This window comes from Odocoileus virginianus, chromosome 24 (genome assembly GCF_023699985.2).
Source record: "Odocoileus virginianus isolate 20LAN1187 ecotype Illinois chromosome 24, Ovbor_1.2, whole genome shotgun sequence".
NCBI classification, from domain to species: domain Eukaryota; kingdom Metazoa; phylum Chordata; class Mammalia; order Artiodactyla; family Cervidae; genus Odocoileus; species Odocoileus virginianus.
Window position 1 is genome coordinate 52,211,000 of NC_069697.1, and position 24,915 is coordinate 52,235,914.

The 24,915-nt window shown below is 45.6% G+C and overlaps 1 protein-coding gene across 7 annotated transcripts in view; it reads right to left on the bottom strand.

The window, feature by feature from the left end:
• RBMS2 (RNA binding motif single stranded interacting protein 2) overlaps positions 1–24,915 on the bottom strand; it is a 93,361-nt gene that overhangs the window by 6,855 nt on the left and 61,591 nt on the right. For all 7 annotated transcript variants that reach the window (XM_070454779.1, XM_070454783.1, XM_070454782.1 and 4 more), the window contains 8 exons: positions 18,828–18,979; positions 14,183–14,241; positions 13,305–13,396; positions 11,842–11,999; positions 6,146–6,225; positions 5,905–6,014; positions 5,473–5,519; positions 5,221–5,314 (listed from right to left, as the gene is read on the bottom strand). In XM_070454779.1, coding sequence (XP_070310880.1) covers positions 5,221–5,314; positions 5,473–5,519; positions 5,905–6,014; positions 6,146–6,225; positions 11,842–11,999; positions 13,305–13,396; positions 14,183–14,241; positions 18,828–18,979 — 792 coding nt within the window. The remainder of the gene's footprint in view (positions 1–5,220; positions 5,315–5,472; positions 5,520–5,904; positions 6,015–6,145; positions 6,226–11,841; positions 12,000–13,304; positions 13,397–14,182; positions 14,242–18,827; positions 18,980–24,915) is intronic.

Sequence of the window (24,915 nt, forward strand, 5' to 3'; positions counted from 1 at the left end):
AAATAAACAAAAATGTTAACTTCCTGGAGACTATTATTTCACCCAATGATCTGAGAATTTTCAGCAAAACACAACCAAGTTTGGAGCGTGGGGCTTCCCTGGTGGCTCAGATGGTAAAGAATCTGCCTGCAACGCAGGAGACCTGGGTTCGATCCCTGGGTGCGAAAAATCCCCTGGAGAAAGGAAAGGCAACCCACTCCAGTGTTCTTGCGGAGAGAATTCTATGGACAGAGGAGCCTGGCAGGCTACAGTCCATGGGGCCGCAAAGAGTCAGACACGACTGAGCGACTAACAATTTCACCCTCAGTGCCCCCTTAGAAAATAGAAATATTTAAGGATATTTTAAAAATATTAACAACTCTTTCAGTTCAAGTAACCCAATTTTAAAATGGGCTAAGAATCTGACTAGATATTTCTCTAAGATACACAAACGGCCAACAAGCACAGTCAAAGGCTCAACATCATGTCACTGCCGCACCGCGCTTCGTCACTCAGCTGTGTCCAGCTCTTTGCGACCCCGCGGACTGTAGCCCGCCAGGCTCCTCTGTCCCTGGGATTCTCCAGGCAAGAATACCAGAGTGGGTTGCCATTCCCTCCTCCAAGGGATCTTCCCGACTCAGGAATCAAACCCGCATCTCCTGCATTGTAGGCAGATTCTTTACCGCTGATCCACCAGGGAAGCCCCTAGTCACTCGGGAGATATAAACCAAAGTCACAGTGAGATACGATTTCACACCCACTGAGATGGCTACAGTTTTAAAAGGACTGAATAACAAACGTTATACACTGCAGGTGGGGACGTAAAATGGTACAGTGACCTTGGAAAACAGTCTGGCAGTTCCTCAAAAAGTTAAACGTAGAGCTAATAGGTACTGAGCAATTTCACTCCTAGGTATATACCCTAGAGAAATTAAAACATACGTCCACACGAAAATCGTGCACAAAAGTTCATAGCAGTATCACCTAATAATACTATGAATATTATTATTCATAAGAGCCAAAAAGTAGAAACAACTCAAACGACCATCAACATAAACAGACAACAAAATGGGGCATGTCCATACAGCGGAACATGATTCAGTTGTAAAAGGAATGAAGCGCTGACACACGCTACACGTGAATAAACTTTGAAAATATGCTCAGTGAAAGAGCCCAGACCCAAAAGACATTTACTACATGCTTCCACTTTTACAGGACGCCCAGAATAGGCAAACCTATAGACACAGAAAGTGCATGAGTGGCTGCCAGGGGCTAGGGTGAAGGAAGAATGGGGAATGACTGATGGGCACAGAGTTTCTTTCTGAGGCAGTGAAAACATCCTGGAATTAGATAATAGTGATGGCTGCATAATTCTATAAATATACACTACTGACTAGTATACTCTAAGAAAGCAAACTTTTATAGTCTGTAATTTATATCTCAACTTTAAAAGAAAAAAAGCAATGAGAAGCTAGAAATGCATCTTGATAAACAAGTAGGTCTATTCCACAAATGTAGGGATTGTTCAAAATCAGAAACTCTACAAACATAAGTCAAAATTGAAGGAAAAGTCAGTGTAATAGTAGATGCTGAAAAGACATTTTATAAAATCCAACAGCCATTTACTTAAAAAAAAAATCATGAAGTAGGGAATTCCCTGGAGGTCCAGTGGCTATGACTGAGAGCTTTCCCTGCCATGACCTGGGTTCAATCCCCGGTTGGGGAACTAAGGTTCTGAGGGCCGAGAGTTACAACCAAAAAACAAATTTTAAAAAATATCACAAAGTAAAACAGAGACTGAAAAGAAACTACTCACATATATTAAAGGCTATTACCAAAAACTTAGCTGCAAGCATTAATACACATTGAAAACACTGCAATTATGGTGACCTATTAGGTAGCGGAGTCAAAGAGATACAACTGGGATACAACTGGCATAAAATCGAAATGGAGAAGAGAACTATTATTTTGCATCAGTGATATAACTGCATACCTAGAAAACCTGAGAGTTAAAAAGTTACTAATAGTAATGAGAGGATTTGCCAAGTGAGCTGTATACAAAACAGACGAACATAAATCAAACCCCTCTCCTCGGCGCATCAATAAGCACCTAAAGATGATGATAGAATGTATGCTGCTGCTGCTAAGTCGCTTCAGTCGTGTCCGACTCTGTGTGACCCCATAGACGGCAGCCCACCAGGCTCCCCCATCCCTGGGATTCTCCAGGCAAGAACACTGCAGTGGGTTGCCATTTCCTTTTCCAATGCATGAAAGTGAAAAGTGGAAGTGAAGTCGCTCAGTCGTGTCCGACTCTTAGCGACCCCATGGACTGCAGCCCACCAGGCGCCTCCGTCCATGGGATTCTCCAGGCAAGAGGACTGGAGTGGGGTGCCAGTGCCTTCTCTGGATAAAATGTATAGACCTACATAAACAAAATTAAAATCCTACTGAAGAACATAACAAAGATTTGAGAATATGAAAAGAAATACATCCCAGGTGAAAAGACTGTGCGTTTTAAGCAGTCAGTGCTCTTAAACAAATACATAGGTATAATGTAATTTCAATTAAAGCCCTCCCTCACAGATTTTTATAAATTAGATAAAATGATCATAAACTTACACAGAATAACAGATGCCCAAAAAAGCAAAGTCTGAAAGAGAGTGGAGGTTTTATCTTATTAAATAAATGTTAGAACATACTATGAAAGCCACTGTAATCAAATTAACATATTATTGAAATAGGAACAGATACAATGATCACTGGAAAAGGATGAAGGATGCAGAAAAAAATTCCAGTGTTTATTATATGACAAAGGTGGCATCTCTATTCAGTGGGAGAAGGATGTGCTTTGTCGCTCAGTCAGTCTGACTTTTCAACCCCATAGACTGTAGCCCGCCAGGCTCCTCTGTCCATGGGGTTCTTCAGGAAAGAACACTGGAGTGGGTTGCCATGCCGTCCTCCAGGGCATCTTCCCAAGCCAGGGATCAAGCCCAGGTCTCTGGCATTCCAGGCAGAGTTTCACCGGCTGAGCCGCCAGGGAAACCCAGGTAAAGGACGGGTTATTTAATGATTTGGTGCTACTGGTGAATTCACAACTGGTGAATACTCTGAAGGGAATACAACAGGATCCTATCTTATGTCATATACAAACATAAATTCCTGGTAACTATACATTTAAATGTAAAACAATGAAATAAATCTTGGGGACCACATGAACAATATACAGACTGGGAAGACCTTTTGAATTAAAAAATTCGAAAGTAAAAAAATAAAAATAAAAAGCAGACATATTTAACTATATACAAATGTTAAACTTTTGTATATAGCAAAAACTAGTGATTCCCAAAGTATGCTCTCTGGACCAGCAGCAAGAGCAATACCTGGGAACCTGTTAGAAATACAAACTCTCGCCTCTCACCCTAGACTTGCTGAACCAGAAATTCTCAGCGTGGTGCCCAGTACGTTTAATAAGCTCTCTGACTTAGGTTTAATGACATCAACGACTCGACGGACGTGAGTTTGAGCAAGCTCCGGGAGTTGGTGATGGACAGGGAAGCCTGGCGTGCTGCAGTCCATGCGGTCACAAAGAGTCGGACACGACTGAGCGACTGAACTGAACTGAATAAGCTCCCCAACTGACTCATGCACAGCTGAAGTTTGAGGACCACAAAGTTACTGGAAAAACAAAATTGGAAAAAAACTTGTAACAAAGATAACATTCAGAAGATTAGCACTTATAATATCTGGTGTGGTTTTTTTTTTTTGGCCAGGTATGCAGGATCTTAGTTCCCTGACCAGGGACTGAAACTGTGCCCCCTGCACTGGGAACTCAGAGTCTTAACCACGGGAACACCAGGGAAATTCCAATAATATTGACTTTTTTTTTTTAAGTATGTGATAAACAACCATAGCTGAGCCTGCTTCCTTGCCCAGAAGCAAGCCAGGAGACAGTCTGACAAGCGTATGTGGGTAACTTAGAAATAAGTCCCTCCAGCCTGCAGAATGTCCCACGGGATGAGCACGCACTGTGGAGGTTTGGTTTTGTTTTTCACTTGGCGGTGCCAGGCCTTATTTGTGGCATGCTGCAGCATGCAGGAACTTTACTTGTGACCAGTGGGATCTTGTTCCCACCCAGGGACAGAACCCTGGCCCCCGGCCCTGGAAGCACGAAGTCTTAGCCACTGGACCAATAGAGATGTCCCAATAACACTGATGGTTTTTATAAGCTGATGGGAAAAGAACTATTAAACAGGAAAATGGGCCAAGTGTATGAAGAGTAATCCGGGAAGAACAAATCAAAATATGACCAAAAAATGCTTAAACTCAGCTTCAGTCAGGGAAGTGCAAATTAGAGCAAGATCGTACTTTACACCTTCCAAGATAGGAAAAGCTTTGCAAGAGCAATGCCCCTTCTGGCTGGAGGGAAATGGGCACTCTCATCTGTGGCCAGTGGAAATAGGAATTGGCACAGCCTTTGTGGAGAGAAATCTGTAACATCTATAAAACCAGAAGTCTGTGTATCATTCCACCTTACAACCTCACCCCTTGGACTCTAGCCCCCAGAAACAAAAGCACTCATCTGTGAGGACGCAGGCAAAGGCATGTTCACCAGAGCATCGTTCGCACCAGAAAAAACTGAAATCCAAGAATGCCCTTCACGGGGGTCTAGTGAAAGAATTCTGGTGTTTACGCAGCATGAACTATAATGTGACTATTAAAGAAGAAATAATTAGAACAGAGCTGCACAGAACCACCTGGAGTGCTTGTTAAATCTCAGGCTGGGAGGACTCATCCCCCAGAGTTCCTCTGGATCTAGGGTAGACTCCAAGAATTTGTTACTAAAAACCCCCAGATAGCACTGATACTGCAGGTCCAGGGACCACGCCTGGAGAGTCACTGGTGTATGTGGGAAAAGTGTAAAAACGACATTTAATATGGCAAATTTTTCTAACATAAACAATGACTTCCAAAACCATATATTTACATGTATATGAAAATGACCAAAAAAAGGTGAAAGCAGCAGGAAGCTAACATGGGTTTGCTGTGGGGACATGGACAGGGTATAAAGGGCGCTTCCACAACAGCCTGGACGAGTGCGAGGTGATCGCGTGCTACGCTTTTACGTGAAACTGTCTGCATATAATCTGTGCAAAGGAAACAACGGAAAAAACAGCGATTTGTGTCCAGCCTAAAACACGATGGCAGGGCAAACCCCGAGCCCTCTTCCGGGCATGAGCGTACCTGATACGACGTCACAGGAGACGGGAGATACGGGGACAGTGCAGACTGAGCCAGCATCCTGCCGGGGGTGATGTTGTAAGGAGCGGGGTAAAACCTGCAGGAGGGGACCACTCAGTAAGGAGGCAGGGCGGACTGCAAGGCCAGGGCCCCCCCGCGGCAGATACAGCCACGAACATCGAGGTAAACCACGCGAGGGCCTGGACGCGCGGTGGTGTCGTTTTCAGGCGGGCCGTTTACAGACGACACCCTTACCCATTCTGAAGAGCCGTGGTGGGGTCATAGGTCAAAGCCATGCCACCCTAGAGAGAAAGAACACAGCGCGCACGCCGTGAGCGCGTAGGTGAAAACAGGAGCCGGCCAGAGGCTCACGGCTGGGGACGCGTTTGGTCCACAGCCAGGTCTGGACTGGCCTCCACAGTAACCGCTCCGGGCTGTGCCTGCTTGTGCAGGGGGCACAATCCCATTCACAGTGAAGAGTGTGCGAAGCAGCCAGCATTGCTCCCTTACATACTGGAGCTCTCAAGCCTACCCCAGGAATCAAGCCATGGAAATTCCCACTCCTGCACGCAGGATCTTAGCTCCCCAGCCAGGGATCGAACCCGCCTTCCCTGCAGTGGGAGCAGAAGAGCCCCGCCCACTCCCCTCTGACGTCACCAGTGGTCTGGTTCCGAGAGGGCCTCTTACCATGTCTCCATTTCTTGGCCAGGCCCGTCCGTTCTGCACAAATTTTCCTTGGTTCTGTCGTTTCTTTGGACCCCCATCAGCAAATTTGCAAAGCAAGGGATCAGATGGGGCTGCCGAGAGAGAAAGCAGACAGGCAGCTGAGTCCCACCTCACTTAGCCCATTCACTCATGCAAAAAGCCTCCAGAATCTTCACAGAAGTCATAACCTGTGGCCTCTCAGCCTGATTCCCAGATGCCTCACCTGGTACTCCAGGGGGTGTCTTAATATATTTTCCATTAAAGTGGGTGATGATGGCTTCACACTTCTCTGTGGACTCCATCCTAAGGAGCACAAGAGGAATTAGGGTCTAGCTTCTCCAGGATCTAAACCCTCCCTACATTTAAAGAGGAAGCTCTTGCGTTCCCAGCCCCACAAACGCTCCAGAAATTGTCACTACAGACACGGGGCTTCCTCCACACAAACTCAAGGGCGTCTTAGAGAAGCAAGCCCAGCTTCTGACGACGGTGTTCTCGACTGGTTCCTCGAGGGGTCCTGAAAGGGATACAGGGGGTCTGCACGCCATGACTATGCCACAGACACTGGTGGGCGGGCCTTGTACTCAGTTTGTGTCTGGGTTCCCGAATAAGAACACAATAAACAGTGGCTGTTACCATTATTTTTTATTACAAAATTCCTAATGGAAACTTTCCTAGGATTTTTTGGCTCTGTTTGCGTAATCTTACTTTCCTGACCAGGGATCAGACCCAAGTCACAACAGTGCAAGGGCTGAGTCTGAACGGCTGCACCAGCAGGGAACTTCCCTGCTCCTTCACTCCGAGAAAGCTATACAAGCTAAGAGTTTGCCAATATCTATTTTTTTGCTCTGGTTATAATTATAAAGGTCTAATTAGCTACCGATAACCTCCTTAAGATTTCATGAGTTGGGGGAGGGAGGCTTATTAGGAGTGTGAGGTGAGCAGACACAAATGACCATATGTAAAACAGATAAACAGTGTCCTACTGTGGAACACAGGAAACAATGTTCAGTATCCTGTAATAAGACAAATGGAAAGGAGTATGAAAAAGACAGACGTGTGCATGTGCACACATAAATATGAAAAATATATAAACCACGTTTCTGTACGCCTGAAACTAACGCCACACTGTAATCCAACTACACTTCAATTATTTTTTAAACGGGGAAAAAAGATTTCATGAGTTTGTAGGAACAAAGAGTATTAAGACAGGGTTTAAGGTGATAGAACAATCTTAGAAGCTACGCAGCTAAAGTGTCTTGTTGGTGAAAGACAAAATGAGTAAGGAATTAGTGGTGCCTGGTCACCCCTCACAGGCTCTGTGAGTTAGAACATGCACCGAAGTCCTCCGGACTCATTCCTCATTTCTGCTTCAAATCTCCGTCTACCTTACTATACAGGGCTCAAATGAGATAATGTGTATAAATGTGTTCTAAAAATTATATGAAGATCTACGTAAGACATGGACAGTATTTTCCCCCTTTCCCACATTTAAAGTAAGTCAGCATATTTTCTATGCCAATAACCATTAAAGATCTGAACAAGCTCCATATTGGCAGTTACTAGAAAAAGACCTTAAATTGAACCTCCTAGTGAAAAGCATGCTGAGCATTCTAGAGCAAACAATGTTTAGTTGGGTTACTCCTACTTTTGAGTCTTTCAAAAGGGTGACAGGCATGTAGGGTTTTAAAAGAATCACTTTCAGGAATTCAACTTCCTCATAAACTCTTTCCTAGAACAGATGTGTCTGCGGGAGTTCATGGTCACTAATGATCGAGGCTGAGGGCCCCTTTCACAACGACTCCGCTCCGCTTACTTCCAACTCATCCCAGAGCTGAACAGGAAGCACTGAGGCCTGAGCTACAAAGTGTTTCTTAAGTTACCTGTTTCCAATTCTTCCTTCCCACAAAGCTAAAGGACTCAACAAGTTGTCCACTGACACATTAAAAAAAGTCAATTCTGATGACAGATCACCCTGGCTCTTGGCATATAATTCAGAAGGAACTCAAAGAACTCCTATTTTAGCAAAACTCTTTCCATTCCCATTTATTTATGTGAACAGGGTTCCTTACCATGAAAACAAAATACAAATAGAACGGACATTAAATTCTGTCTTGTTACAGCAATAAACAATTGTCATTGATGGCTACATGATTTAATTATAAAAAGTTAAAAGAAGCATTTCCAATAAAATTTATTTCATGTAAAACAACTTTGTATCAACATTTTAATATATTTATGTTGTTTGGGGCAACTGTGCACTATTTATAAAGATAATTTCCTTATGGATTAATGCATAAAGATTCAGAGCCACAAGAAAAAAATAAATTTATATTTTTGTTGCAGAGAAGTCTAGCAGAATGATCCATACAAAGACTTTTAGCTATAAAAGTATTTTAAACTAAAATACAATTCTGTAGGGAAATAAGATGGCAATACAAGATCAAGAAGAGAGAAAGGAATACTATAACAATTATTTAAGAGTTGTGACTTAAAGAAATGCCCCATGTATTTTTGAAATGATTTTGTGTATTAAATTGCTACATTTAGATTTCATTTGGATATATTTTAAAATAGTATGACAGTTTTACTTAGACTAACATAGTCTAAATTATTACTAACACTATGTAAATATTAACATAATATTTATAATTTGCTGCAAATTATCCTTTGCAAGAATCTAAATGTATGAAGAAAATTTGAAGTTATTAATGTAGAAATATACAAGAGATTTCATGGCTTTTCAAGACTTCAAAGCCATAGTTCCTAAACTGGGCTTTGAGGCACCCTGGGTCATTGTGATGAGCTCACAGAGGCATAGCAAGGGATAGTTCAACTTTCTGAAGAAAATACAACAACACTTATTGGCTATTTATCGTAAAGACTACTAACTCTAAATAGTTCAATATTTCCACAATCTGGTTTTTCAGTAGTTGCTATGACAAAAGCAAGTACCATAAGAAAACCAATGTGTAACAGGAAATGAGGGTGTCCTTGTTCAGTGTGATTCCAAGGTTTGAGAACTGTGCAGTGTCCAACAGGCCCACATCCACTGAAAGTATAGTTATTTAAAGAATGAGACAAAAATATTTTCTCTTTCAATGTATTTTTCAAATAACTACAAAGCTGTTAAAATATTAAACATTTCTTGACTGTTTAGACCATTTAATTACTTGATAAACTGTTAAGTATTTCTTTTGGAGAAGGGGACGACAGAGAATGAGATGGTTGGATGGAATCACCGACTTGATGGACATGGGTTTGGGTGGACTCCAGGAGTTGGTGATGGACAGGGAGGCCTGGCGTGCTGCGGTTCACGGGGTCGCAAAGAGTCGGACATGACTGAGCGACTGAACTGAACTGAGGGCAAAAAAAATGACGGCGACGAAATGGAGCTTCTGCTTTAAGCGAGTATGGGAGCAAAAGAGTTTGATCACAAGCCTCAGCAACTCCCCTTTAGTGACACATGGTGGCCAGCAGGTGGCGCCATGGGGACTGAGCAGATCACAAGCCTCAGCAACTCCCCTTTAGTGACACATGGAGTCACCAGCAGGTGGCGCCAGCGGGACTGAGCAGATCACAAGCCTCAGCAACTCCCCTTTAGTGACACATGGTGGCCAGCAGGTGGCGCTATCGGGACCGAGCAGATCACAAGCCTCAGCAACTCCCCTTTAGTGACACATGGAGTCACCAGCAGGTGGCGCCATCGGGACCGAGCAGATCACAAGCCTCAGCAACTCCCCTTTAGTGACACATGGTGGCCAGCAGGTGGCGCCATCGGGACTGAGCAGATCACAAGCCTCAGCAACTCCCCTTTAGTGACACATGGAGTCACCAGCAGGTGGCGCCAGCGGGACTGAGCAGATCACAAGCCTCAGCAACTCCCCTTTAGTGACACATGGAGTCACCAGCAGGTGGCGCCATGGGGACTGAGCAGATCACAAGCCTCAGCAACTCCCCTTTAGTGACACATGGAGTCACCAGCAGGTGGCGCCAGCGGGACTGAGCAGATCACAAGCCTCAGCAACTCCCCTTTAGTGACACATGGTGGCCAGCAGGTGGCGCCATCGGGACTGAGCAGATCACAAGCCTCAGCAACTCCCCTTTAGTGACACATGGTGGCCAGCAGGTGGCGCCATCGGGACTGAGCAGATCACAAGCCTCAGCAACTCCCCTTTAGTGACACATGGAGTCACCAGCAGGTGGCGCCAGCGGGACTGAGCAGATCACAAGCCTCAGCAACTCCCCTTTAGTGACACATGGAGTCACCAGCAGGTGGCGCCAGCGGGACTGAGCAGATCACAAGCCTCAGCAACTCCCCTTTAGTGACACATGGTGGCCAGCAGGTGGCGCCATCGGGACTGAGCAGGCCAGGGAAGAGGTCTTGCTCCACGTCCCCAAGGTCTGAAGGCCGCCGAGGAAAGTAGTGTCCTTGGACCAGACAAGATATTATAAGGAAAATGGCCTTTCAGATCACGTAGTCCAGGTCTTTTCAGACTTTTTAGAAGGGCATCAGAATCTCCTTTCAAGCAAAACCTTAAAATAAATAAAAACCGTTTCCTAAGTGGGCTAGGCAAAGCCGGGGCCCTGGCAGCGGTGTCTCTGGCCCCACAGAAGGCGCCTGGAGAACTGACGGCTCCAGCAGGCAGCTCGGAGCGCCGGCGCCGGTGAGCCCGCCTGCAGACCCGGCTGCCCCCGGCGGGAGCGGGGCTGGTTTCAGACCAGCACTGAAATACACGCGTTGCCTACGAACGCTGGGCGGCCAGGGCTGGTCAGATGCACGCAGCAGGGCACCCAACAGCCGGCGCCCTGGGACTGCCTGGGGGGAGGCCGGGGATGGAGGAGGAAGGGGGGTCCAGGGGCGGGACGCGTGTACACCCATAGCTGAGTCGTGCTGATGCAAGGCAGAAACCATCACTATACTGTAACCTTCCTCCAATTAAAATAAATAATTTTTCTAAAAAAAGAAAATCACTCATCTAAACCTCTACTTCACAGGGTAACCAAGGCTCATAAAGGTCTGATACCGCAGGGGCAGTTAGTGGTAGAGCTGGATGGAGAATTTAAGGCTCTCAACAGATCTGAAAAGGTAGACCAAATCTTCCATTTGATCCTACCTATTTTGAAGTCAGGAGGGTAAGGGCTCCACTCTACCACCCACTCCTGAGACCTTGGGCAAATCACTTCATATTGAGAACTTTGGTTTTCTTTTCCATAAAATAGAGAATTAATATTTTATTTCAACAATATTATAAGGAACTATACTCCAATTTTTTAAAAATTAAAAAACTACGTACATAAGTAAAAACTCAAATTGTATAGTTAAATTGAATTTCACTGCATTTACTATCAATAAAGTTTATTTTTTTAATAAAAAAATACTTATTTCATAGAGTAAATGAGGTAGACAGACAGAGGTTTGCTCAGTCGTGTCTGACTCTTTGCAACTCCATAAACTGTAGCCTGCAGGCTCTTCTGTCCACGGGACTCTCCAAGCAAGAATACTGGAATGGGTTGCCATTCCCTTCTCCAGGGTGTCGAACCCAGGGATCGAACCTGGGTCTCCTGCACCGCAGGCAGATTCTTTACCTTCTGAGTCACCAGGGAAGCCCAAATGAGATAATAGGACGAGGAATACTCAGGAAACTAAAACAGGATACAGAATTATAATCCTCTATTCTGCTTAGCTCTAGATCAAAGGAACAAAGGCTAGAGTAACAGGAAATAGTGGCGAAAGCATAAAGAGTTGAGAGCAAATAGTTTTTTTGAGTCCTGTGACCTGTAATTAAATGAACTTTTGATTTACTGTCAAGAACTTTTGGCCAGTGTTGTCCTGGGGGGAGCAGGACACAGAGTTTTTGATGACCTTCTATGTGACATCCTTTATTAACGTCATCACTTGCCATTCTTGACCTCTCTCACCTGGCAAAGCCGACCCCTCTGCTGGCCCCGCTGGTGTCGCGCAGGATCCGAGTGGAGACGACCTGGCCGAAGGGCTGCAGCATCCCCTCCAGCTCCTGCTCATCCACCGACAGCGGGAGGTTTGAGATGTATAAGTTTGTGGGGTCCTGCTCCTGTTGCTATGGAAATAGAGGTGAAAAAATGGATTTCGTATCTCTTAACCCTCTCCCACCCTCAGCCGTTTTTCACAAAGTGACATTTCAGAAAAGAGAGAGGAGGAAGGGATGACCGACCAGAGAATCTCAGCAACCATCCGGAACACCTCGTCCCACTACCACGGGGCATGCGTTATGTGCTGAGTCCAGGCCGAAAACCCCACAGGCCGACCATTTCCAGCGCTGCGCGAGCCGCGAGACAAGCCACGGACGGAGCTCCGGGCTGTCGCTTTAAGAGCCAGGCCGGCAGCACTCCCCTCTCCACCCAGCAGCCTGCCCCAGGGGCTGGATTCTCCGGGACTGCCTGCGCTTCCAGGGCTGGATTGTTTGGAGTAATCTCCCTCCCCCTCTTCCGGCCACAGCAGACTCCCAGGAGTAGGAATGTCTGCAGTCCCTGGCGGAGGGAGCGCTGGAAGCGGACTGGAGAGAGAAGGGCAGAGCTGGGGCTGCAGCGAGAGCCAGCTCGCGGCCAGCTCACGGGGCGCGGGTCAGCACGGAGCCCCGGAAGCCCCAGTCTCGCCGGAGGCTGAAGCCGCTCCCGGTCAGAGGGGTTTTCCCCAGAAAGAAGAGCTGCGAGAGCACCTCCGGGGGCAGACTGGAAAACCGCAACTCCCCAGCGCCGGGCTGCGCAGTTCAAGCGGCGCTCTGCCCTGACAGTCGGCCGCCGGCAACCTGACTCCCTCTGCTTTCTGGGCTCCTTCTTCTTCCCCCGTTACAGAAAGGGCCGGCCCCTCTCAGGGACTCACAATGACTTGGGAAAGGAAAAGTCTCTGGCTTTCTAGTGGCCCAAATGAAAATAAAAAACTTGCAGACAGATGGGAGAAAGGAAGGGACAGTTCCCTTTCTCTCTGCGGCATCTGGCCCTCCACGCCCTCCACGCCACCCGCCCCTTCCTCGGGGAACAGGCTGGGAGGTGGAAAGCGTTGTTCCGAACTTTGGAGTTGCACAACTGGCTTCTTCAGAGAAGGTTGCAAAACCACCGCAAGCTGTTTGGTGGGGAAGTGGGGCCCGGGTAGAGAGGGAAACAGCTGGAGGAAGGGAAGAAGCTCCGGGCCCTCCCGCCTGCTTAGAACACCCGATGAGAGGAGAGAGCTGACAGAGCCACCTGCCGCGGGCTCTGAACTCGGCGGGGCCCTGGTTGAGACTGCATATAGTCAAAACGCACTGCAGAAAGCCCTTGCCCTTCAAGCACACGGCTCTTAAACCCTCTGGACACCTTGGAGGCTAACTACCACCTCTCAGAGGAGCAGACGGGGGCAGGACCCTCACCTTTGCCATCTGCGCTTGCACACCACTGGCCTTCAGCGCGGTTACCGCTCTCTGCGCGGCTGAAGGGCTGTCAAAGTCCACAAAGCCGTAGCCTGGAAGGGGGAAACAGCATCACTGGGAGCGAGGAGGTGTAAGGGAGGGAGGAGGCCCCGGCTTCTCAGGGAACAGAGGAAGAGTCACGACCCACGAAACAGAAGTGGCAGGGAGGAAGAGAGATTAAGAGGTGGCAGGTGGTTATCCCTGGGCTCCCCAAACCCTGTGAGAGTTGGCCTACTTTGCAGCTAAGAATGCCAAGGGCCACAAGGTCTTTGGGGAATCCTTGCCTTCCTCCCTCTCCCCTAAGAAAGTCCAAGGTTCAAGAGCTAGGCTCCTCTAGTAACTCATGGCCCCCTCTATTTCCAAAAGAACTCCCTCCTCTTTTCTAGCCACCTCCCGAAAACGCTAGGCATGTAGGAAATACAGCCTCTCCACTGCAGACAGCCAGCCACCTGCTGGAAGAGGCCCCTCACCCCAGCATCCAGCCCCTTCCCTCTTTCCCTCTCCACCTAGAATTGCTCAAAACCCCAACAAAACTAAGTTGCCCCATCTACACCAATAAAAGACATGTACACTGCTACATAGAAATGGTCTCACATACCCATACCTACCATCCGGTCCAGGGGAACAGGACTTAAAGGCACTCTGCAGGCTTCTAGCCTTGGGTCCCCCAAAGAGCATTTTTAGCTGAAGCTCTCTGGTCACCAAAGAATCTAAATACCTACCTGACTTTCAAGCCTGAACCCCTGAGAGATGCCACGCTGGTCCTGGAAACCAGGGGCCTGAAGCAGTGAGGGGTGGAGGCGAAGGAGGGCCCCGCCAGCGGCAGGAGCTGTACTCACCTTTGCACTTGTTTGTGGTCTTGTCCAGGATGGCCTTAGTGGAGACAATCTTGCCGTATCTAAGGGAGAAGAAAGTGCAAAGTGATCATTTGGGGGCAGGGGTTTAGACGAGGACAGAGACTGCGGCGTCTAAGGGAATCCACGCCCTGCCTTCACTCCCACGAGGAGAAACGGTCCTTACCCAATCCTTAGCAATAAGAACAAATGAATTTAAAATGTCACAATTCTCATATAAACCTATTCCCCAAAGGCATCTACGAGAAATAAGGTAACTGTAGTCCCTACACTATCAACACATTTCTCTCTTCTCCCCCAAATAAGACTTAGATACTAGTTAGAAAGAGACCCCTGTCCTTCTGGGGGAAAAGAAGCTTGGTGATGTCCATTCAGCAGCGTGCAAGGGCAGAGCTCTAGCAAGAATTCCTTGAAGACTAAAAGTAATCCCTGAAATTACTTATCTTCCTTTGGACAAACACCATTTCCCCCATGAAAATCTATTTCTCTTTTCTAACATCCCACTCCTCACTCTTCTACTGGCCCCCTGATTGGAGGTCAACTTAAGCCAAACTGCGTTTATTCAAATCCTGATTCTGCCACTTAATTATGTGTGATCTTGGACAAGTCATTTAACCTTTCTGTGTCTCAGACTCACCACCTGTAAAATGGAGAGATTGTTGGGAATATGAAATGAGATCATGAATACAAAGCACTAACGTCTACCAAAAAGCACCTGAACATTGCTAATTGCTATTATTATAGTATTATATCCAAAGGACCTCAACATTTAACCAGATGGCTCTCTTCTGGGCTTTAGTGTCTAAGACGTCTCTCTCTCTTTTCAGCTGTGCCATGGGGCTTATGGAATTTTAGTTCCCCAACCAGGGAGTGAATCCAGCGCCCTGGCAGTGAGGATCCCGAGTCCTAATCACTGGACCACCGAGGAATTCCCTGATTTCTATCTGTCAAGATTTCAGTGTGTTAGGGAGGGGACTGGGCATTAGACTAAATGCAATCGCTGTGTTAAGAAAATTACCCAAAACTTGATGATAAGGCAAAATGAGGATTTCACCTTCTTTCAATGTCATTCTGGAACACTGTCTGTCTACAAGGCCCATTCAAGGTATATTCTATTATCTAGAAGGATGTTTCTTTGGTTTGCTATTTATTACTGATGAGGTTCAGATTTTATGAAGATACATATTTGTAGATTTTTATCTAGTAGAGATACAAGTAATTTTTGTCCACTAGAAAAGATAATCCCAAAGGTTACTGTTTTACTGTTCTAAAGGGTATGAAGCATTTTTCTCTGTAACCTAGCAATCTTATTCCAACTTTCTTTCTTCAGTACCTATCGATACTCAGTTTCTCAAATGCTCTTTGAACCCATTTTACCATTCTGCTAGTTCCCTCATTAATGAGTAAAGTAAATATTTGGCATAGGCTCACCTGTATTTGTAGGAGAGTTATATTCTTCAACCTTTTTAAATTATACTTTAAAAATAAATAAATAAAATAAAATTATACTTTAGCCATGCGGGGTCCTGTGGAGTGCCCCAAACTTGTGAACAGTGGAGTACCACTGTTCTGGGATACATGAGAAGTGTTCTACTCGAAAGAAGTCTCTACATTCCACTTCAGGAGGGCGAACCGTATTAGACAGACAGAACAGAATCACTAACAAAGTCAGGAGGATAAAATGTAACTGCAAACAGTTGGCAGGGACTGAATTACCTGAAACAAGCATTTTTCCCCTTACTTTTCCTCCCATCCCATCCCTAAAGAACACATGATGATTGATGCATTTGCTTTGCTCCTTGGCAGCCCTGACGGTTCTAGTGGCGCTCTGTGACCCTCGGATTAGACAGAAAGCCAAGCAGGGCCCTGGAGGCTAGAAAAGATGTGATCCTAAGCCTTCTGGGCTGCATGCTTGGATTCTTCCCCAAATTTAGGCAAGGGAAGGGATGAAGGAGAACACACGCGCTGCTCTCCCCACCCAGGCCCGAGGGTGGGGCTCGCTGTGGTCTGAGCAGCCTGAGCTCAGAGTTTCCACTGCAGCTGGCAACAGCTGGGTCATGCTGCTTCCTCCACGGAAGGAGCCCCTCCAAGAGAGAACCAGGAGCTCCGGTTCCAGACTCCACGCCTCTCTTTCCTGCCCACCAGGGCTAAGGATCCAGCACCGCTACTTCCCCTACAACCTAGAGAGATAGCTGGGACAAAGGCAGGAAGTCCTCCTATGCATGGGAAACGCCATTCTTGGAGAGCGTCAACTCCCAGCTCACAAGCCTGTGAGGGTTCCACCCACCTGCTCTTCTCAGCTCCCTTTCATCATCACTCATCTAGCACCTATTTTTTCTCTGCCGCACTCCTACTTACAGTCCCTTCCTGGGCTCCTTACTCCCATCCTCTATGCCAACCCTGATTATTCTCATCCCTCAGACACAACAGAAGGTAAGGCAGCGATCAGTAAGGACAAAATGAAAGCCTGAAAGTATCGTGAAGCAGAACCGAGCTTTTCCCGTCTGTGGAGTCACAGAATTGATGTTTGTGGCACAGTAGATTTAGTTCAAGAAACAAAGGGTAGAGAAATCAAGGAACTAGATCAATACAGTACTCTTTCCCTTCACGTGCTAAGTCACTTTAGTTGTGTCCGACTCTGTGACCCCATGGACTGCAGTCTGCCAGGCTCCTCTGTCCATGGGGATTCTCCAGACAAGAAGACTGGAGTGGGTTGCCATGCCCCCCTCCAGGGGATCTTCCCAACCCAGGGATCAAACCCATGTCTCTTATGTCTCCTGAAGACATTCTGGCCAATTCCTATTCCCTCAAAAAATTACTAGTCCTAGAGTAAGTCCCCTAAGTTCATTTAAATACTTTTCCAACAAGGTCAGCTGAGGTGAAGGATCCAGTGTTGTACACATATCCAGCCTTTAGAGACTGATTCTGTGCAGCCTGGTGCAAACAGAATTTCAAAACCGTGACTTCAGAAGACTAAGGGATTTACAGAGTACCTCCGAGGCCTCATACATTCTGGGGGAAGGATGTTCAGCCTCTCCAGGATTTGGGACAGCTGGCACACACATATACTGTTACGGGAGTTTGTGTCAGTTTGACCGCTTCAGAAAATTGTTTACTAGTATCTACAAAAGCTGAACGAATGTATATCCTATGATTTAGCAATTCCACTCCTAGGTCTATAACCAGTATAAATGTGTATACACATGTAACAAAAGTCGTGCGCAAATTCCCAGCAGCACTGTTCCTGTCGAAAACAGTCACATGCTGGAAACCAACCCCGTATCCAGCAACAGTAGAACAAGTAAATCAACTGTGCTGTATTCCTACGATGGAATTCTAGAAAGCAAGAAGAATGAACAAAGCTTTGCTACAGGCAACAGTGTGGATGCATTTGCCAAACACCACCGAGAAAAAGAAACCAGACATGAACTGGTCTGTGCTGCATCGTCATGTTTACATGAGGCTCAAACAAGCCACAGAGGCCGTTCAGAGGTCAACAGTAGGGACCTCTGAGGGTGGGAGAGAGACTGTCGCAAGGAGGTGAGCGTCTAAAGAGCTGATAATGTTCCACCGATCTGTGTCACAAGGGGCTCTCACAGGGATGTGTTCACCTTATGAAAATTCACTGTTCTATAAGCACTTAGGGTTTCTACACTTTTCTGTATGCTTGTTATACTTCAACAGTTTTAAACAACAGTAAATTTAGGGACCTCCCTGGTGGCCCAGAGGTTAAGAATCCACTTTCCAACGCAGGGGACGTGGCTTCGACCCCTCGTAGGGGAACTAAGGTCCCACACGCCTCACAGCAGCCAAGGCTGGGTGATGCAGCCGCCAAGCCCACAGCCGCAATAGCGAGCCCGTGCTGCAACCAAAGAGCCCTGTGCCGCGGGAAGGCCCGCTCGCCGCAGCTCAGGCCTGGCACAGCCAGATGGACAAGCTCCGTCTCTCCTTCCCTGTCAGCGCTCCCCTCCTACCAGCCTCTAAGCACTCCCCCACACAAATGACCCGAAACACATAGCTTTCTGCTACACAGAATTGGGCTGGTGTCTCCGCATTCTTGCAGTTTTTCTGGCTTTCCTAACTGGACTAATTCCATGGTAGTTATCTCTGCCTCATGACTCAAGTCTACGCAAAAGAACCCCAAAGATCCTTAGGGGGAAAATGCAGGTGACAACTCTCTTCATATTCTTCTTTATCCACTAGTTTGAGGGCCCCTCTGGGTCCCTGGGAATATCTCTAGCAGCAGAAACTCTCCTAAGAGCATAATTCAACTTAGTCCCACCTTCTTCTATCCTCATCGCCAACTCTATCTTCTGATCGATATCTTATTCAGGGTGTAAGGGTAGAAATCTTTCCACCAAGACCATCGGTTCTGGATACACGCTGGAAACAAACCCAGGTACTGCGAGGCTTTCCAGGCCGGCCTGACCTGGCTTTGCTCAGAGAAGCACATGAAAGCTTTATGCAGTGGCAGCACATAGGATTCTTTGGGGGGGTTGCTGACTGACCGTGTCACTATAGGGGCAGAAACCAAATAACACCGCGTCCCAGGACAAGCGCATCGGGCGAGAAGCCAGCATCAGCGGCCCTGCACTGCCCCTGGAGACCTGCCCGCACGCGCCCGACTTACGCCTGACAGAGCTTCACCAGGTCCTGGTCCGTGGTGCTCGGCTGCAGCCCCCGGATGTAGAGGTTGGTCTTGCTCAGCTGGTCACTGGCCGCGCTCCCGCTGCCGCTGCTTGGACTCGGAGGTGCCATTTGCTGAGACAAGGACACATACGGCTGCAGGGAGACACGAAGAGCAAGCGGTCAGAAAAATCACACGCTTAGATGCTCAGGAGTGAGGAAGAGCTTGGCCCCGCGGAAAGAATGATTCCAAACCTGGACAGCAGTGACGTCATAGACGAGTTTTACAAAATGGGGAAAAAAAAAACCTAAAGGAATTCTACTCTGAATAAGAAAATATTTAATTGCCTTTTCATGGAAAATGAGAGGTCAAAATATGTTTGTTAAAGGTTTAGAAAAAAGATACCTTGTGATAGAGAAGTGTTCTTATTATATAGATGCTGGAAATACAATTGATGTATGCCTCTTAAGTAAACTCTGTAATGAGGCAAGATTAATAAAAATCTAAGTTCTATTCAAAAATGACAGAGAGGAACTAGTAATTTATCAAATCAAGAAGGTATAGAAATGCTGAACACACATTATTCATAAAACTGTAGAATATGAAAACTGCAAAATACTTGCAAGAGTTTGAAAATTATTATACACTTTGACCAATAAAATGAAATACTAATTATCATGCCAGGTAGTAAAAAATGAAATTTTTTACTCTGCTAATAGGGGTTTACTCGTAAGTTCCTTACAACCATATTTTAAAGGTTTAAATATGAATGAATACTAGATAAAGTACAGGTGAGGAAACCCAGGATTTGGGATGAAACATCTGTAAGCTTTCACTGTTAATACCAGGACAAGCAGCCAGACTCTGCTACGCTTCGGGGGTCCTTCTGTTAGAGAAAAACTACCAGGCTGAATGGAACATGGATTCATTCTTTCCAGGCATATTTTACGTCCTTATGCTCTAATCAAGCTTCTAGTGTACACAAATACACGGTTCATAATACTCTAAATTCGCATTTGTCAGTTACTAAGTCGTGTCCGACTCTTTTGCGATCCTATGGACTGCAGCCCGCCAGGCTCCTCTGTCCACGGGACTTTCCAGGCAAGAATGCTGGAGTGGGCTGCCATTTCCTTCTCCAGGGACCTTCCAGCCCCAGGGATCAAACCCTAGTCTCCTGCACCGCAGGCAGAGTCGTTCCTGTTGAGCCACTGAGGGAGCCCCCAGGTTTGCATACTGCCTGCAGCGTGGTACACTTCACTGTGCCAGCGCTCCCTCGGCTTAAAGCGCTGCACAGTACAAACCTGTCTGAAGTTACTTCCCTATAGAATGCCAGCTTCATCTCCAGGGTTTCCCCTACCTGCTTTTCTTTGGTGGCGGTGGTAGTAAGGGACTGGAGTGGTAACAGAAGAAAAAGAGATACGTAAATATCAAAGAGGGGAAACCTTCCCCCGTAAAATGTGCCTCTTATATTTCATGCCTCTGACTTTTAGAAAACTCTTAACATAAAATTCTTTGCTCACGCTAAATATGTTGAAGCAAGTATTTCCCTATTTCCGTCATTAAAAAATGTGCAAAGACACACGTGTATCCACTTGCAAACACACTGTTCACTCCTTAGCTCCATACCACAGCGAAGAGGAAACTCAACGTCACATTCTGGAATGGCCCAAAGACTCATGACCTACTGCAGCTCCTGATATACCCTATCTGTTTCCTACCCCCGTCCCCACCTCTTTGCCAGCACTGATACTAGGATTTTCCATACAAAACAATCCACATGCTGACGGAATATGAATTATTATTCCCCTGTGGTGGCAGTGACAGTCCACAAGTGCAGGGCAAGGCATGTGTATTTTTTAAGCAACTTTCAGACAACAAGACAAAAACAGGGCAAATAAACCTCAAAGCCGTACATCCAGTGCTAGAAATGGCAGCACTTAAGAACAATGCTGAAATCACCAGTGAATTAGTAGATAAGTAATAATAATCAAATACTAGTGGTCAAGACCTCCTCCACTGTCACTGCTATGGTTAAGTGCACCGGCTGATTTAGAGGAAGAAGATTATGACCTATATTCTAATCATGAGTGCTTCTGAATTCAGAATAAGAAGATCACTGCTACAGGTCATTCGCTAAGGCATGCCTTTCCTCTTAGCTGAGAAAGCCAAGGTGCTTCTTCTAAATATAAGACTCTAGGGAACTCCCTGGAGGTCTAGTGATTAGGGCTCAGCGCTTTCACTGCTGGGGCTGGGTCCAGGCTCTGGTTGGGGAACTAAGATCCTGAAAGCTGATGGCGTGCAGAAACCTCACGCCCCGGCAATCACCCAGTTGAGAGGCTAGGCCTGGGGATGATGATGGAGCCGGCAGGAACGGCGACAGCAGAAGCAACTCTAGCAGCATCATATCCATGCACAAGCCCATGGGGTCACCACCTCAATCAGAGTTCATCTACCCCCTTTCCCAACGTGAGAGAAAATTCCCAAGAGGAAGTATCAGTGATGCTCGGACTGTCCAGAGAAGAACACAAGGGTTATTGAGGAAAGAAAGAAATTGAAAACAAGTTACTGGTTTGCTACCATGGTTATAATCTTGGTTTTACCAGTAAGGTCTTAGCCATAATCTAAAAACATGACTTAGTCATGAATTTTAAAAAAGGCCAGAGAAACTCCTAGAAAAAAAAAATGTAGTTCAGAAGAAACATTTTTTTTTCTCTCTTGCTGTTCCCAAATAGCTTCTGAAACTGCTATGCAGGTTTGGCTCCAAAGAGAAAAAACAGAAAAATACTCTCTTTTCAAGAGAATTTACGAAATAAAGTTGAGCAAGCCTCTAAGTAGAGCTTATTTGGCTTCCCAAAAGAAACTATTTGGAGAGAGAATACTAACTAAACTAAACTAATGATCCATGTTTACCTATTTATGTAAAAGAGAAAAGGGCAATACATATGAGAGTCCAGAGGACTGAGGTATTTTCACTGGGGGTGGGAAGGGTAGGGCAGAATTGTCTTCCTTGTCTCAAATACTTCTCTGAGGCCACTGGTCCTCTGTCAGGGCCTCAGCTAGAAAATGAAGGGCAAGATTTGAACTCTTTAAAGCAAGGACCCTCACATTTGGCCTAGGGACTTAAGACACCTGGGATTGTATTCAATTTGCCTTTAGAAATAAATGAGGTAGCAAAGAAATATGTAAAGTTATTCCATAGAAGCAGGCAGGCTTGAGCCATGTCATGAAGGAGATTTAAGTCTGGAAGTGACTGGGAAACATTACGAGGTTTATTATAAGCTGAGAAATGACATGATACCATATATGTAAGAAGGCTAACACTGGCTGCATTGTCCCAGCTGGTTCAGAGGGTAGGAGACCAAAGGCAATGAGGCTAATTAGGAGGTATTAGACATGAAGGGAGGTCAGGAGAAAAACAGAAGTTGAATTCAAAGTTGCAGGGCTGGGCCTGTGCGGCGTGGGGCTGGACCCTGCGGGGCACCCACGCGGCCCGAGCCGTGGCCGACGGCGGCAGGACAGCGCGGGCCCGGGCCTCCCGCAGGAGCGCCTGACGCCTGGCTGCAGGTCCGCCAGGCCGAGGGCGATGTGGAGGCCGAGCGCGCGGTGGAGGTCCAGGGAGGATTAGGGACCCCGTGTGCTTTTTCAAGGGAGCTGGTAAAGGACTTCTTCCCCAGACGGTTAATACACTGTTAAACGTGAAATTAAGGGAAACAGAAAATGGCAAGCAGGTCTCTATCCTGGACCCACCTGGCAACATTCTTATCGCCCCTCAAGCCACCGCTGGCGGGAGAGTAAGGAAGAAGCAGGCAGCGTCACTGTAACTCTGGAGAAGAAGAGGCGTGAGAACTTTGTTCCCAGTTTGTGAATCTCTGTAGAAAAGAATGAGCTGCTAACAGCAAGTGTGCTGAAGCTGGGGTTGCGGTGGAACACGGCGCTTACGGCAACAGGCGGGCCGAACACACACCTGAGTTCTGAAAGTTTCCACAGTCCTAATGAGATCCCCGAGCCCCTTCTTCTCGAGTACACTAATCTGAAGCATTTCTAGGTAAGAAAATCCTGGGTCCATCCGCAACTCTGCAGCCTCCTAATCGGAGAACCTTGCCAGTCACCTAAACTCTGGATCTCAGTCACCTCCCATCCCACTTTCCTCTACACTGACACAAAAAATTTTGAAAAATGCTTTCTCTTCACTTTATCGTCACTGATAAGAACATGGAAATGTTCCCAGAGAGCTGTATTTAAGCATTTTGCAATGAATCATTTTGTATAATCAAGAAAAATATATTTCTTATGCCCTCAAATGTAGGTAGTATGTAATAAAAGTAACTATTTGTGTTAAAACTAGGTAAAACCCAGCACAAACCAATTATAATTTTGTAAAACTTGTTTTAATATTTCAGATTTCCGTATTTTGAATGAAAGAATACACAATTTACTATTCCTTCTAATCCTATCTATGAAAATGTAATGCAGAAATATTATTGTACATTTTATTATTACTTTCCAAGGATATCCAAGTGCTTTAAATTATTTTAAGAATCTTTAGTTGATACAGGAACAGGGAATGGGGGACTAAAAGTTGTTGTTTAATATTCTGGGTTAATATTCTGTTTCTCAGTTTTTTGCTAAGAGTGTATGTCACACTGTCTGTGTCTGGTTTTTAAAGTCACTGTTTCATTAGGTTAGTGCTCATAAACCTTTTAGGAAGCCCCTTCCTTGTTGGTCCAGATCGCGATATAACGGGGATAAAACGGGGAGCTCTCTGCTGCGACTACTTGGAAAAAACACTTTAACTTGCAGAGTTTGAAGTGATCTGCTTGATACATACATGTGAATGCTTTTAGAATAAATACTGGTTAATTTTATTCATTTAATAAACATTTAAATACCTTAGAAATACTACGCAGGGAAGGCCTGAAAAGTGTAGTAGTTAAGTGTTGGAGAGCCTTAAAATTTGATTTCTTAGCATTTCCCCTGAAATCAGGAACAAGACAAGGGTGCCCACTCTCACCACTACTATTCAACATAGTTTTGGAAGTGGTGGCCACAGCAATCAGGGCAGAAAAAGAAGTAAAAGGAATCCAGATAGGAAAAGAAGAAGTGAAACTCTCTCTGTTTGCAGATGACATGATCCTCTACATAGAAAACCCTAAAGACTCTACCAGAAAATTACTAGAGCTAATCAATGAATACAGTAAAGTTGCAGGATATAAAATTAACACACAGAAATCTCTTGCATTCCTATACACTAACAATGAGAAAACAGAAAGAGAAATTAAGGAAACGATACCATTCACCATTGCAACGAAAAGAATAAAATACTTAGGAGTATATCTACCTAAAGAAACAAAAGACCTATACATAGAAAACTATAAAACACTGATGAAAGAAATCAAAGAGGACACAAACAGATGGAGAAATATACCGTGTTCATGGATTGGAAGAATCAATATTGTCAAAATGGCTATACTACCCAAAGCAATCTATAGATTCAATGCAATCCCTATCAAACTACCAACGGTATTTTTCACAGAACTAGAACAAATAATTTCACAATTTGTATGGAAATACAAAAAAACCTTGAATAACCAAAGTAACCTTGAGAAAGAAGAATGGAACTGGAGGAATCAACCTGCCTGACTTCAGACTATACTACAAAGCCACAGTCATCAAGACAGTATGGTACTGGCACAAAGACAGAAATATAGATCAATGGAACAGAATAGAAAGCCCAGAGATAAATCCACGAACCTATGGTCACCTTATCTTCGACAAAGGAGGCAAGGATATACAATGGAAAAAAGACAACCTCTTTAACAAGTGGTGCTGGGAAAACTGGTCAACCACCTGTAAAAGAATGAAACTAGAACACTTTCTAACACCATACACAAAAATAAACTCAAAATGGATTAAAGATCTAAATGTAAGACCAGAAACTATAAAACTCCTAGAGGAGAACATAGGCAAAACACTCTCCGACATAAATCACAGCAGGATCCTCTATGACCCACATCCCAGAATTTCAGAAATAAAAGCAAAAATAAACAAATGGGACCTAATGAAACTTAAAAGCTTTTGCACAACAAAGGAA